General features: G+C 43.6%; 1 protein-coding gene across 1 annotated transcript in view; it reads left to right on the forward strand.

Moving 5' to 3' along the window:
- Window positions 1-897: 897 nt before the first annotated feature.
- The window catches only part of BNC1 (basonuclin zinc finger protein 1), a 109062-nt gene continuing 93674 nt past the window's right edge, over window positions 898-16285 (forward strand). Inside the window, exon 1 of the mRNA XM_006139248.4 lies at window positions 898-1148. Within this exon, the coding sequence (XP_006139310.1) occupies window positions 1140-1148 (9 nt within the window). The 5' untranslated portion in view covers window positions 898-1139. The remainder of the gene's footprint in view (window positions 1149-16285) is intronic.

Here is a 16285-nt window from a genome sequence, read left to right on the forward strand (position 1 = left end):
ACACCTGAGTAAGAATTCATTATAGTAACTCAGAGTCCTCCCCAACTAGTGTCCCACCTCTAGCTGTTGGGAATACTTGTTACTAGCAATGACAGATGGTTCACAGAACAGAATTAGACTTTGTGTTTAATCTGTAAATTTCTAATCAGGACCAGAGGGCTCAGGGCCCAGTAATGACAAAGGTAGATCTGGACAACACAGGTAGAGCCCTGCAAATCCCCATATATCCACTTCATATCCACACATATCCGCATTTACAGATGTGGATATCCATAGCTCATTTTGGCTGATACCAATGCAGATGTGCATACATATTTTATATCTAGAACTCTGAAAATTTGCAGATATCCAGGGGTAACTGCATCTACAGATTTGGATATAGGTATCTGTGGATCATTTTTGCAGACGTGGCTACCAATTTTGTATCCAGGCTGGACTTTATCCATGCCTTGTAAAAAGGGCCCTGGGGAACTGATCCTGAGAGGTGCAGTCTCCATAATTAGGGAGAAGAGGGCAGAGAAAAGACTGTGCTAGCTACTAACCCAATAGAGGACAATGCTGAAGAATTCTGTGGGCTGCCTTGAGCCTGAAGATTGAATTGTAAAACCCTTCTGCAACAGCCCAGCTTTCCAAAAGCAGCTCCACTGTTGGGTGCCCCATCAGCCCGTCTTTGCCTTTCGGCCCACGGGGCTCAGCAGGTCCCTGTGTGAGAACACCCGAGGGCGAAGCTAACAGCTCGCAGAGAAGTTTAGTGGAAGGAGAGCTCCCGAGAGAGCGGGGCCGTTCAATAAAAAGTCGGTCTCCTTGCCCCCTCCTCCCAGCTAGCCCCTTCCTCAGGCTCAATTCGGGTCCCTCCCTGCCCATGAGGGGCGCTTGCCCAGTCCTAGGCCAGCTGCCGCGTTCTCAGCGTGCGCCTGGCGCCTTTTGCTCCCTCGCCCCGGGAAGGCGGCAGCCCCCACGCAGCGCTCCCAGGTGCGGCTGGGCGGGTTCGCCCCGCGCAGGGGGACCTGGGGCAGGTGACAATCAGCGTGTCACCCGCTGCCCGGGCAGAGCCATTAAAAGCGGGGCCACTCGCGCACCTTCCCCGCCCCTCACGGGAGCTGCTGGACTCGGAGCCAAGCCCCCGGGGCCCGCGGAGGATGGAGGCTGTAAGTACTTTCCGGGCCGGGGCATGCAGGCGGCGGCGGGACCGGCTGGCGGAGGCCGCTAGGGCAGACACGTGGGCTGGGGTCCAGCCTTGCTGTTCGCAGAGACGGGCAGGGGGCGGTGTCAGGCCCCTCTGGCGTGCAGCCCAAAGCTGGCTGAGGACGGCTCCTAGCGGGGGAGGGGGCAGGAGGACTTTGCCAGGCGCTTCAGCCTGGGGTGGGCATGGAGCATGGCACAAGGGCCGGGGGGGCTGCAATGCCCCCTCGGAAGCCGCGCCCTACCCCAGCTGGTGCCTGATTGCAACGGGCAGGGGAGGCAGCAGCGCCCCGTGGGGCGAGGAAAGCGCTGTGTGGCCCGGTCCCAGCTGCCCCCCTCGGGGGAAATGCTGCCCAGCCGGGGAGCCCTCCGCGGGGACCTTGCTTGCAGCATGGGGCTGAAGCTAGGGCCTCGCCGGGAACTTTCCGCAGAGCGCCGCGGGGAAGCCTCGCCTCGACGGGTGTTGGTCCCACTCTCAGCTGCTCTCCGTGAGCGGCTGCAGAGCCCGGGGGAAATCTCAGGGAGCGGGTGGCGGGGAGGGGACAGCCCAGGGTGCGGTCACCGCGCTCAGCTGCTCCCCAGGGCGGAGGCGGCCCCAGCGGAGACGGAACAGTTCAGGCTGCAGCCCGACTGTGGCTTCTGCGGCTACCGTGCTCTCATTTGGCTGCGGGGTGTTTTTCAGCTTGACGTGTTGGCCGATAGGCAGAGGTGCTTTGAGCAAACGGGCTTCCTATGATACTGCAGTAGCTGGATGGATGGAAGAAAGAAATGAAAACTACTGGGGGGAAGGCGGGAAGGATGCATCATGCAGACTATAAAGGTCTCCTCTTGGAACGGTGTCCATGGGGTGGGCCGTCTCCTCCTATGGTACATAAGGGATGGGGAGGAATCTGTGAGGAAGATCTCTCTTGTGCTGCTGACCCTCTCAGGCGCCAGGGCCTCTCAGACCAACGTGACCACATTTGTGGTGACTTGCAAAGGTACTACACTTTATTTAGATCTTGGAATTGTGCTGTTTCCAAGAACCATCTGACACGAGGGTCTTGAGGAAGAGGGGACAGAATATTCTCCTAGTTCACAAAGACGGGTTTAAAAAATCTGAATGGTGCTTTAAAAATTCAACAATAATTGCTATCGATTTGCCAATAGTAATCCCCAGTGATCCTGTGCATCACGTTAGTGGTTGCCTGCTATTTCAGCTATATCCTCAGATTAGCTCCTTAAAAGTCATTGTCACAGCAAAGGTTTGTGTCTTATGAGTAAAGTGCTGTATTAAAACATTTCATCTCATCATGCTGGGAGTGTCCCCCACAATTACAGGGAGTCAGGCACCAGGATGAGCTCTCATTTGCTAACAGACTTTCTGATGATATTTATTACTTGGTGACTAGGACCTTTTCATGTAGGAAAGTCTAGAAACCAAAAATAAAGACCTCTGTAAAGTAAGTGGACATAGACTTTGAAATTGTGCTTTTTTGCTTTATGCCCTAGTATATTTTGTGCTTGAAACCTTGCCATAACTCTTCTTAAAGCCAAACCAGCAAGTGTTAGGCTTCAAAAAAAAACTGAGAAGGTTATCTGCACCTATGTATATACAATACACCACCTAAACCTGTCCTCCTCAGCTCTTTTCTCTCCTGACCTGTATCCCCTTAAGTCTGCTGCTATCCTTTTTCCCAGCTCCTCATCTCTCTGTATTCAAGCAAGTCAAGATGCTTCCACTTTTTCCTTCACACTGTTTGGGTACCAACAGGGGGAGTACTGAGAGCATAGGAGAGACAGTCTCTCTGTTCTGTACATAGAGCTAAACTTTTAGAGATACATGAAATTATGTGGGGGGGGACGGGGTCAGATTTCATGACAGTAGACTCTGAGATGGAGAAAGTTAAAGCTCTATAACCAGTAAAACATAAATTGTCAGTATCACATGTCAGAATGTACAAAACAAATATCCTTAACTCAACAAATCATATCTGTTTTTACTATTATTTGGTAGTCCATTTGTAACCAGCCAAATTCAGTGTCTAAATCGCAGGATTTTGTCTCCGTTATCAGGGAGCTTTTTTCTTACTTTCTCATTTGTAAATTTTAGTTTTAATGGCTGGGAATATTTTGGTCTTCAGTTTGTGTGACAATGAAATCAACATTTACTGATCCACATTTAATCCTTCCAAGCCTATTTGTAGTCCAGGGATTTTACACATCTGTAGCACCTTCTTTCTAATAATGCTTGATAAATAGTGGTGAATTGACCTTTACAACACCCCTGTGATGTAAGGAAGTATTAGTTGTCTAATCCATAAAATAGGAGATAACAAGACACATCAGGTTGAGGGTCTGATTTGTTTTTCCCAGTTACTAAGCACTGGCAATTCCAATGAGTGTTCTGTGCTTTTGAACACTGTGCCCTTATGAGTGATTTGTGTAAGGCCACAAAGAAAGGCTGTGTCAGAGCATTGAGCAGAACCCAGAATCTCCCGAAGACAAGTCCTGTGCCTTAGCCACAAGATACTCCTTGATAGCTAGTGCCTGGGCTTTGTAAAATTACATCTGTAATCATGTATCAGAGGAATAGCTGTGTTAGTCTGGATCTGCAAAAGCGAAAAGGAGTCCTGTGGCACCTTATAGACTAACAGATGTATTGGAGCATAAGCTTTCGTGGGCAAAGGCCCACTTCATCAGATGCATGCACAATGTTCAAAAGCACAGAACTTGCATGTATCTGACAAAATGGGTCTTTGCCCATGAAAGCTTATGCTCCAATACATCTGTTAGTCTATAAGGTGCCACAGGACTCTTCGTTGCATCTGTAATCATATTTTTCTCTCTGGAGCTCAAATCCCAGGAGTATATGTGACTGTCCTGCACAGAAGAAAACTCATGCAATTTCATACCTGCTCAGCTGAATCTACCCTTTTTATTTTGAATAATTTTATAGATGAATTTTACATCCTGGAGCACATAGCTGCAAAAAGAAAGTAACGAGATCACATAAATGTCTGTAAAGTGCATTAGCATAACTCATACTGCACAGCAGGAAGGAAAATACTTTTAAAGTTCAAGGAAATGCAACGGAGTCCAAACTTGTCAAGATTCAATCTTTGATTGTCCAACAAACAAAAATTTCAAACTGTTCTTTCTGTAAAAAAAAAAAAAAAGTTGGCAAGATTTTTTGCAGTCTTATTTTATGTAGTAGATTTATAGATGATATAAATAAAATACACATTATACATTATATTATAAAATGTTTTAAATGTCTCTGCAAACTGCTAGAGTCTGTATTTTAAATTCTAGTTAAAATTGAAACTAATATATACCTGTTTTATGTTGAATAATATAGTTTTATATGAATGTATTACAAAAATGGACTAGTCTTCTTGTGATGAAAATTATCCAGTGTCATGGCCTTCCACTCACGTTCATAGCACACTGTAACAAAAGCAAATGAAATTACATCTACATCCCGCAGAGGGAGGTTGATGGGAGAAAACTCCCGTTGACTTTCCTTATGCCTTGCAACAGCAAGGAGTACTGGTGCCGATGGGGGAGTGTTTAATTTAGTGGGTGTGTACTGGACCCACTAAATCAAACCCTGGAAGATCAATTGTCAGAGCGTCGATTCTCCGGTAAGTGTAGAAGTGGCCTAATTGGTTGTATCCGGATCTAAAAGGTTTTGTGACAGATGAGCAATGACAGTTCTTAGCTTTATTTTGTGTTACAGTGACCTTACTATATCTTAACATAGGCACACAACTTGGTTCTTAGTTGTTAACCATTGTGCAGTTTACATCTCAATCTTAGTTCTGCTTCTGTTTGAAATAATTCTGTAAAAAAAAAATACTTGTAAATGGATTTACCTAGGTTTAATAGTATTTAATACATATTTCCACCCCAAGCCCATATTTCTTTGTGTTTATTTCTTTGTAGTCATAGGAAAACTCTGGTGGCTGGATAGTGATCCATTTGAATGTTTCCCTGTGATGTGCCTTGTCTTGTTTCATGTAGAGTTTATCCTTAAATACTATTATGTCAGTATTTTTTTTTAAAATACACACCAATGAATACATACATTTATAAATAAGTTTACACTTCAGGAACAGCTTGCTTAGCAGACGCTAAAGAGTTTAATTTTCTGGCGAATTCCTTATTGCTTCACATCGCCAAGGCCAGGTCTTGCACCATGACTGGAACCAAATGTTACTTCCTAATGAAAAGTAATGCATGATGCATGAAGTGTCAGGCAATTCATCAGGAACAAGAAGGAGATGGCCCTAAGGCAAACGGTTTGCTCTTTAGAATACTATAGCTACTTAACCCTTTAGGATTCAATAGAAGATGTATAAAGAGACAACTTTTATAAAATACATTTGCCTCTCAAAATATCAACTTGATGCAGAATGTGCAATGAAATACAGATTCTGCAGCTTAAAATGAACAGTAGCCAATCAGATGTTAAACATTAGTCCATAATCCACCAATACTAGTGTGTGTGGGGGGGGAGGGAGGAGGTTAAACAGCTTAAGTTTTCTTTTTATATATGAAATTATATAGAGTGCTTTAGCACTGTCAGTGGCATGTCACTGTAATTAAAAATAGTGACTAAGTATTAAACTTAATTTTTATGACTGAGTCCAATACTAATGACTGTAAACATATTTACTTTCAGTAACATGGCACTAATAGTTTTTAGAGATCTCTTGATATGCAATTCCTGTCACAAATGGCAGAAAACTGAAACGGGATAATTGTTTAAAGGGATATTGTCAACTTGAAATCTAGTCAATCTAAGAAGTGTGTTAGAATCAGTTCATTAACTATGCTGCTCATGAGTTCCCTTGTCAATATTGTTCATTTTACCACATTTTCCTTTTAATTATGTTTTTCTCCCTATTGCTGTGTAAGCGCGCGGGCGCACACACACACACACACACACACACACACACACACACACACACACACGAGACTACAAATAAAATGCAAAAGAGACAGTAGTGCTGTCACAACACAAGTAAACTAAATTAATTAAAGGGACCATTTTTTCCCTCTGACATTTAAGTCATCATGGGTGTTACCTATACTTGCAATTACATTTATCTATAGTACTGAGTGGAAGAATTTCAGAGGAAAAGTGATTTTTTTAAAAAAAGGAAACTCTGTTCCTTTCAATCAAATAACACACATCAATGTTGATAGCTTCTTGGCTAATGTTTACCCTGTGACTAGCCACCATGCAATTTAAGATGCAGAATGTATATTTTGTTGCATATTTTGCATTAAGATGCTATTTTAAAATAATTTTTTTTTCAAAAGCTCATTCTTTAATAACCTCCATTTCATTCCAGAGTTACGTAGCAGTCCTAGGTCCTCATTCAACAAAGTACTTAAGCATATGTGTAATTTTAAGCCAATGGGACTGTTCACATGATTAAAGTTGTGCATTAATGCTAAAGTACCCTGAGGCCTGATCCAGAGCCCAATGAAGTCAACGGGAGTGCTTTCATTGGCTTCAGAGAGCATTGAATCAAAAACCTTACTGAATTGAGTCCCTAAAGAGCTGTTTGGCTTGAGTCCAATTAATAGAAGTTCTGTGTGTATACAAGGAATGCAGAATTGGATCCTAAATGTAATAATTCTAACATATTACTCTGATTTTTTTATTACCTTGTAGTTGAGTAATCTACATAAACAATGTTACACTAATCAAATCAGACTGTGGTAATATAATGTAGCACTAATGTGCAAGCTCTTGTATTGGTCTAAGGAAAAGTTACTCTATTTCAAAGTTTAAATGGCTCAAATTTAATTGTTCATTATCATTATTAGCCCATACCTATTATTTTGGTTAGCTTAGTTTTGCTGAATTAACTTGATCAAAACAGTTACACTTATTTTTTTAAAGTATTCTGCATCATAAGATTTCAGCATAAGAATGCAATTTCTTTCTGAAGGGGTTAATACCACAAAACTCTTAAAGACATCTGGCAGAAGCTGTGGGTGTTGGCTGTGGCAGATCCCAGGTCTGTACCAGTCTCTACAAGGGAGCTGTCATGCTTGTTGATTTATCCTTCCCTAATGTCACGGGGTACGGGATGTTGAAACTGTGGTTAGAATGTGAAATACTAAATCATAATAGTCATTTTTTTGTGTCTGGGGAGGCTCATTTTTGGCCTCTGCTCACAACTTGTAAGCATTGGAGGCAATTCCACATATTTACAAAATCTGGTATGTAGCACAAAAAGACTACGGTATTTTGGCATTCAAAACACTACATATATTAGTGCGCAAGGGTGAATGATGGCAACAATTTAAATCGAGGCATACACTGATATTACAATAGATAATGTGGAAGTACATGAAAAGTACTTGTAAATGAAACATTTAAATGTTCTGAACTCTGGTCTTGCAGTGGAAACCACATGTAACACACAATTACTACACAGTGAATTAATTTTCCTCCTTCAACACAGTTTGGCTAATTAATTAAGCTTCGCTATAAGCATATCATGTTCATGGTTTAACATCTTGAAAGCATGAAAAATTTAAGTGAAATTAAGTTTCCGCATTGTAACTCGATGGCAGAAAATACGCTATGCTAGTCTGCATTAAACTTTTCCATAAGCCTCAATTTTTCTCCAATTTTCTGTCACAGTGACGCATACCATAAATGGCTGATTATGCCACTGAGCAGAAAATGCCATGAATTTTTATCAATGGGTCTATATATAATAAGCTATTCAGTAGGTAAATTTAAGAATTTGTTCTTTTGACAAAGTAGATTTAAATTAAATTTTTCTTTAAAACAATTTAAATATTCTTTTGCTTTTCTCAATATCTTTAGCTACTTCTCAGGACTAAAATAGTAAAGAAGAGACAGCTCTTAAGTATTAAAAGTCTAATGCAAAAGATAATACTTAATATTCTCCTGCTGCACAATGATTTTCCTTTTGCTGCTTTCTTAAAGAATGATGGTAGAGGTGATTCTGGTGATAGAATGAATGTATGATGATAGAAACTTCTAATGCTTAAAGATGTCAATATTATCTTTAACAGCTGCATCTTTTCTTATATCATCATACGTAAGTGTTATATATTGGACTGTGTTCTCTCCTGCTTGCCTTACTTCCACAAGTCTTAATAGACAACTTGTATATTAACCAGATGAACATACATATGTATACTGTAGCGCTTGAACTCCAATGTTTAAAATGTTGCTTGTTTTATGAATATTTTCCAAGTTAAGAAGTAAATACTGTGTGTTTTCCACTTCTGCCAGAATAAGTCCCAATTTATACTGGTATAACTGAGATCAGAATCTGACCTTGAATGGGCAAGTTCCAAATAAGCAGTCTGCTTGAACATATTCAAATATAAATTAAAGACAAATCTCTACTTTTACACTAGTACAAATCAAGTGTACTTGCATTTAAGAGTATTAGTCTGTGTTTGCATCAGTGTAACTAGAAGCAGAAATTGGATCTATGCAACTAATTCTACTTTACTTAACTGTATAGCAAAACTGCTATTGATGTTAACAAGAACAGCAGTAGGCTCTAAATCCTATTTAAGAAAAACGTAACATGATTTTTTTCTAAATATGACTCTTTGAGGTTTCAAATGCAGTGTGCTCACTTTTCCCTTATCAAATTGCTCAGTTCAAAAGTAAAATTTGTATCCCTGTGTTTAATAGATCCACAAATTCAATGTGATCTCTGACAGCCAAACTGGGTTCTTTTTATTTGTATTCTATTCTATTTCTATTTGTAATCTGTTTCTATTACTCAGTCATCTGTATGAGTCATAAAGATTCTGCAGGTCAATTTATATCCTGAGCTACAGTTGTGCAACCTGTTGTCTTTAGTGATACCCTTTTCACACTTATTTAGAGCTAAGGGCATAGCCATTACTGAGAATATAATTTGAAGGCAACAGAATTGCACAGGCATAGCTATGGCTACATTTTAAGGTAGAACTGCACTTTAAAATAGTGTGTGTTAGTGTACACAGTTAACCAAGGAGTCTGAGGTCATTAGTTAACCTTCACAGTTACACACAAGCCCCCCCCCCCCGGCAGCAGTGTGGAGGACGCGAGCAGGCGGGGGTACCGGTGCTCATGGGGAGTTGTGTATTAAGCATGCTCTTCGCAAGCACTGGCTCTCAGGGAGCCATCTGCCCTCCTTCCCCCACACTGCCACCTCTTATACAGAGGCAGCAGGGCAGGGTGGGGCAAGTGGGAGCCAGTACACCTGGGGAGCCAGCTTAAAAGCTGGCTCACTATACATACTAGCTCCTGCGGAGCTGCCTGCCTCCCCCCTTTCCTCCCCCCCTCCCCCCACACACACACTGGCTACCGCAGAGCTACTGCAGAACTGCTTTGCTTCCATCCCCCCATGTGTAACCGCTTACAAACTTCAGTGGTTACATGTTTACAAAACCCGCAAATGTTAATATCCCTACTTAAAAAGCTATACAAAAGTTTGATGTCCCAGTTAGCCATGTGCACCGTGGCTTCCAGAAGAAATCACCGCTATCCCTCTGGAAAAGAATCTTAGAGCAGTGGTCTCCAACTTTTTTGAGCATGAGATCACTTTTTGAATTTAAGTGGGATCTAAGATCTACCCTTGCCCCACCTCCTTCCCATCCTTCTCCAAGGTCCCACCCCTCCTCATTCCATACTCCCTCTCTTGCCCATCCTCACTCACTTTCATCAGGCTGGGGCAGTGGGTTGGGGCACAGGCTCTGGTCTTGGATTAAGGGATCTGGAGTGTGAGAGGGGCTTTGAGCTGCTCTTGGGGCAGGCAGTTGAGGTGCAGGAGGGCATTCTAGGTGCAGGCTCTGGGAGGGTGCTTGGATACAGGGGTGCTCGGGGCTAGGGCAGGCACTTGGAGTGCAGGAGGGGGGTTCATGACTGGGATAGGAGTTTGGGATGTGGGCTCCAGCTGGGCACTGCTGTTGGCTCCTGGGTGGTGGTGTAGTGGGGCTAAGTCAGGCTCACCCCTGTCCTGGCCCTGGAGCACTCCCAAAAGCAGCCAACAAACTCCATCCCAAATCCTGTTGTGTCCCGTCCCCCCCCCCGCCCTGCTCTGTGGAGAAAGGATGAAGAATAGGAGGAGGCACCTTGACATCAGCACCCCTCCTCTCCCTCTTATGCCCTGCACAGAAAGCAGGAGGCTCCCTGGGGGAGGGGCAGCTCTAAGGCAAAGGGCAGGAGGTGCGCAGCAGTGAGGGGAGGGGGCAGCTGAAGTGCTGGCACTTGATAGCCTCTTGGCCAAAACAGTCAGGATCATCTGTCAAAGGCTCTAAGTTCTACCAGTAGATCCCAATCCACTGGTTGGTGACCTCTGTCTTAGGGTATGTCTACACTACCCCGCTAGTTCGAACTAGCGGGGGTAATGTAGTCATCCGCAGTTGCAAAATGAAGCCCGGGATTTGAATTTCCCGGGCTTCATTTGCATGAAGCCAGCCGGCGCCATTTTTAAATGCCGGCTAATTCGGACTCCGTGTCGTGCGGCTACACGCAGCACGGACTAGCTAGTTCGGATTAGGCTTCTAATCTGAGCTAGCTGTATGCCTCGTGGAACATTCATCATACGTTCATACGTTCCAAGAGGCGTACAGCTAGTTCGGATTAGAAGCCTAATCTGAACTAGCTAGTCCATGCCACGTGTAGCCGCGTGGCACAGAGTCCGAACTAGCCAGCATTTAAAAATGGCGCCGGCGGGCTTCATGCAAATGAAGCCCAGGAAATTCAAATCCCGGGCTTCATTTGCAAGTGCGGATGACTACATTACCCCCGCTAGTTCGAACTAGCGGGATAGTGTAGACATACCCTTAGGGTACGTCTAGACTACATGACTCCGTCGACGGAGCCATGTAGATTTGTTGTTTTGGAAAAGGGAAATGAAGCCGCGATTTAAATGATCGTGGCTTCATTTAAATTTACATGGCTGCCGCGCTGAGCCGACAAACAGCTGATCAGCTGTTTGTCGGCTCGTGCTCTAGTCTGGACGTTTCCCCTGTCGACATCAAAGCCGTTTGTCGGCAGCCCCGGTAAACCTCATCCCATGAGGAATAATGGGGCTGCCGACAAAGGGCTTTGATGTCGACGGAGAACGTCCAGACTAGCGCGCGAGCCGACAAACAGCTGATCAGCTGTTTGTCGGCTCAGCGCGGCAGCCATGTAAATGTAAATGAAGCCGCGATCATTTAAATCGCGGCTTCATTTCCCTTTGCCTACAACCCTAATCTACATGCCTCTGCCGACAGAGGCATGTAGTCTAGACACAGCCTTAGAGAGTAGATATTTAGTAGACATTCCATCCTTTGGATGTCTTTTCATGCACATATCTGGTTTGTCCTGCATTTTCTATTTGTGTAGTAGGTAATTGCAATACCCTGGTGAAATTCTGATGCAGTTTGCTGTAATCCATATCTTAAGTAATATGGTGAAGATGGATGGTTGGTCTGTGGGTATGTGATCCTGTTTGTTTTCCCATAGTCTCCACTACTTATCTTTTGGTGACTGATTGTCCTCACATTTTCAGAGCTTTTGCCACTAATCAGAAGGGTTTCCTGAACTTAAGGCAACATTTAGAGTTGAGCAGGAGTTGGAGCTCTTCATAGTAATATGGTGAGGTATCTAAAAGGGTGGTAGGACAAGAAACAATGGGCTTAAACTGTAGCAAGGGAGGTTTAGATTGGACATTAGGTAAAACTTTCTGTCAGGGTGGTTAAACACTGGAATAAATTGCCCAGGGAGATTGTGGAATTTAAGAGCAGCTTAGACGGACATCTGTTACGGATGATATAGACTGTGTTTGGTCCTGCCATGAGGGCAGGGGACTGGACTTGATGATCTCTCGAGGTCCCTTCCAGTTCTAGTGTTCTATGATTCTTTGATGCTATAGACTGACAAGTCTGGGTTCATTATCATGCAGTGGTGTTCATATATTATTGCTGTTTCTCTTTGGAGAGACCGTGTTAAGATCCGTATGAGGCTGTAGAGCCACATTTTCAGTGTTGACCATAGCATTCCTGTGACATTTCTCTCATCAGTGTTTAACTGCATGTTGACAAGTTTCATGTGCATGTTACCCTCCCTATACTGGTGTGCAGTATTCATCTGCTAAGACGACAAGGGCCAAGATCAGAATCTGAAAGGATCTGCTCTCCAACTGGTCTCTGCTAGTTTGTGCATTATTTTGTTCCTAGCCTTTATCTTGGCAGCAGTGTTGGTGGTAGTATCCAGAACGACTTCTGGATGTCCTGAAATGTCCTGGTACCAGACTTTGTGGTTACAGCAGGTATTATACAAGTGCTGCTTTGCATGTGATTGTTCAAGTGGAACAGAGAGAAAGTTATTTTTGCATGTTCTGTTGAAATCACCATCATATATATAGTAGCCCAATGTCTGAGAGTCTGTAACACTGAAATGCTGGCTGTTCCCTCTGGGTGGCCCATGCTGCATGGGGAGTGCAGCCCGCTTGTGCTGCTTGTTCCCCCGCAGTGACTCGGCTGAACGGCGCAGTAGTCAGCCGAGCGCCACGGCGAGAGGCAAAGAGGGGTGGGGCGGTGTCCATTTGGGCTCCGCGGTCCCCTGAGTGAGAGGCAAAAGGGGGAGGAGAAGAGAAAGAGAGAGACAGAGAGGAGGCAGGAGGCGGAGGAGAGCTGAGAGAGCGAAAGGGGGAGGCAGTAGGAGGAGGAAAAAGAGAGAGAGAGAGAGAGAGAGAGACGGAGCGAGAGACCGGAGGCTCAGGAGAGAAGACCAACGTGGAGGGAGACCTGAAAATCCCATCTTATGACAGGCTAATTGGCTAGTCACCAATAGTAAGCCTCCATTTTTTTCAGATATTTTTTGAGGATGTGTTCTGTATGGGTGAAGAATGGCGAGTGCAAGACCATCTGTGTATTCAGTGCATGTTGCTGGTATTAAAGAGTGATGGTGCCAAGATGGAGCACCAAGAGAGCCAGTTGCTCAGTAGACAAGATCTTCTGTTCTGTTCTATTAGATATATGTTAAACTTATCTGCAAATCGGTAAGAGCAATGCTGCTCTGAAATGCACAGTTCTCATCACTTTCGGTAATACGCCATCCCTCCAAACTGTGTTGCATCCTGAAAAAAAAAAAAAAAGGGTCCACAAAGGTTACTGTTGAGTCCATATTGATAGCTGACTTTGATGTGGGTTGTCAGTACAATTACCTGCTCACAGATGCGTTGTGCTGGTTTGAGCCCAGATTGCTCTTTAGGGATGTAGCCTTCAATGCTGGGCATAAGTCTTTGGACTAGCATTCTTTCCAAAAGTTTCCATATTATGCACAGTAATGATATCACTAGCAGTTTTCTGATGATCAGTAGCTTTTTGGTTTCATGACGGTGGTGACCTTTGCCTGATGCCATACCTTGGGCATTTTGTCAGAAGCATGGATGCTGGTAAGGAATCATGTCAATCAGTTGCAGCCACATAGATCTAGGTATTTCAGAAATTCTAGGATGGCAACCTTGCCAGGTATGGTAAGAGTTATGGCTTTGTCCACTTCTTCTCTAGTACATGTCTTTGATGGAATTGATGTTGCTAGACAGTTGAATAGGGAGCAGTTAGGCTTTCTTCACTTTTCTTTTGTGATGACTATCTGTGTGGGCCTGGGAATTCAGGAATATTTGGATGGCAATGGCATCAGCTTTGATATGTGGCAAAACTGCTTTGGGAAGGTTTAGCACTGCCAAAATTATAAGAGAGCCTCCAGGGTGAAATCTAGACTGTGTATAGCTTTTGCTCATTGCTCTCATATAGTGGAGTTCAGTGATTCCAGGAGTGCAGTTGCAGCAACAGGATTCTCTGTTGTCTTGCGCTCCATTAGGAGTGCCTCACTGTTTGCCAGCCAGCAGGGAGCACACACGTTCCTGCATCCATGGGGGGAATGGTTATTTCTACTTCCATAAGATCAATGAAAATTGTCATTGTTGACTACATTAACTTTTTTAATGGTTTTATCATAGATCATAGAATCATAGAATAATAGGACTGGAAGGGACCTCGAGAGGTCATCGAGTCCAGCCCCCCGCCCTCAAGGCAGGACCAAGCTCCACCTACACCATCCCTGACAGATGTCTATCTAACCTGTTCTTAAATATCTCCAGAGAGGGAGATTCCACCACCTCCCTTGGCAATTTATTCCAATATTTGACCACCCTGACAGTTAGGAATTTTTTCCTAATGTCCAATCTAAACCTCCCCTGCTGCACTTTAAGCCCATTACTCCTTGTCCTGTCCTCAGAAACCAAGAGGAACAAATTTTCTCCTTCCTCCTTGTGACACCCTTTTAGATATTTGAAAACCGCTATCATGTCCCCCCTTAATCTTCTTTTTTCCAAACTAAACAAGCCCAGTTCATGAAGCCTGGCTTCATAGGTCATGTTCTCTAAACCTTTAATCATTCTTGTCGCTCTTCTCTGTACCCTTTCCAATTTCTCCACATCTTTCTTGAAATGTGGCGCCCAGAACTGGACACAGTACTCCAGCTGAGGCCTAACTAGTGCAGAGTAGAGCGGCAGAATGACTTCACGAGTTTTGCTTACAACACACCTGTTGATACAACCTAGAATCATATTTGCTTTTTTTGCAACAGCATCACACTGTTGGCTCATATTCAACTTGTGGTCCACTATGACCCCTAGATCCCTTTCCGCCATGCTCCTTCCTAGACAGTCGCTTCCCATCTTGTATGTATGGAACTGATTGTTCCTTCCTAAGTGGAGCACTTTGCATTTCTCTTTATTAAACCTCATCCTGTTTACCTCTGACCATTTCTCTAACTTGGTAAGGTCATTTTGAATTATGTCCCTATCCTCCAAAGAAGTTGCAACCCCACCCAGTTTGGTATCATCTGCAAACTTAATAAGCGTACTCTTTATCCCAATATCTACATCATTGATGAAGATATTGAACAGTACGGGTCCCAAAACAGACCCTTGAGGAACTCCACTTGTTATCCCTTTCCAGCAGGATTTAGAACCATTAAGAACAACTCTCTGACTACGGTTATCCAGCCAATTATGCACCCACCTTATCGTGGCCCTATCTAAGTTATATTTGCCTAGTTTATCAATAAGAATATCATGTGAGACCGTATCAAATGCCTTACTAAAGTCTAGGTATATGACATCCACCGCTTCTCCCTTATCCACAAGGCTCGTTATCCTATCAAAGAAAGCTATCAGATTAGTTTGGCATGACTTGTTCTTCACAAACCCATGCTGGCTATTCCCTATCACTTTTTCTTATAGCAGTTCCAGTTTCCTAAAGTTCTAATGCTCTTTTGGTAGCAATATGATTAGGAGGACTTGAAGACTAACTTGTGTGATGATAGGACAGTATTGGCTTTGTGGAAAATTGTCAATGATAGTTTGTTCTGCCAAAAGTGACTGGAATGCAGGGTCACAGAACATGGAGCTCCAGCCTGGCCAAGTAGTCTTTTCTTCATCTTGTGGAATGAAAGGTTTTTGGATGCTCAGAATCTAACAAAATGCAGGACAATATAGCACTTTAAAGACTAACAAGATGGTTTATTAGATGATGAGCTTTCGTGGGCCAGACCCACTTCCTCAGATCAAATAGTGGAAGAAAATAGTCACAGCCATATATACCAAAGGATACAATTTAAAAAAATGAACACATATGAAAAGGACAAATCACATTTCAGAACAGAAGGGGGATGCGGGCGGGGGGGGGGAAAGCCAGTGAGTTAATGATATTAGAGGTGGGGAAGGGTAGATGTCTGTGAGTTAATAGTATTAGAGGTGATAATTGGGGAAGCTATCTTTGTAATGGGTAAGATAGCTGGAGGAAAGTTGCAGGAAAGAGATGAGAGGGGTGTGTGAATTTTGGGTACAGAATCTTTGCAGAAGTGTCTGTTTGTTTAGATACTTAGGTGCATCTGTCAGGTTTTCCCATCACTAGTCCTGGCCAGCTGGAATGTGGTGACCTTAATCTCCCACATTGTGTCTTGCCCTTGTGAAAATCCCAATAAGCTCAGAGGGTATATTAAAGCTGCATAGCATTTCTCTTCTGTTGATATTCCTGTTTGTCACTCCTGCTGTGTGTGAAA

Source organism: Pelodiscus sinensis, chromosome 14, assembly GCF_049634645.1.
Source record: "Pelodiscus sinensis isolate JC-2024 chromosome 14, ASM4963464v1, whole genome shotgun sequence".
NCBI classification, from domain to species: Eukaryota; Metazoa; Chordata; order Testudines; family Trionychidae; genus Pelodiscus; species Pelodiscus sinensis.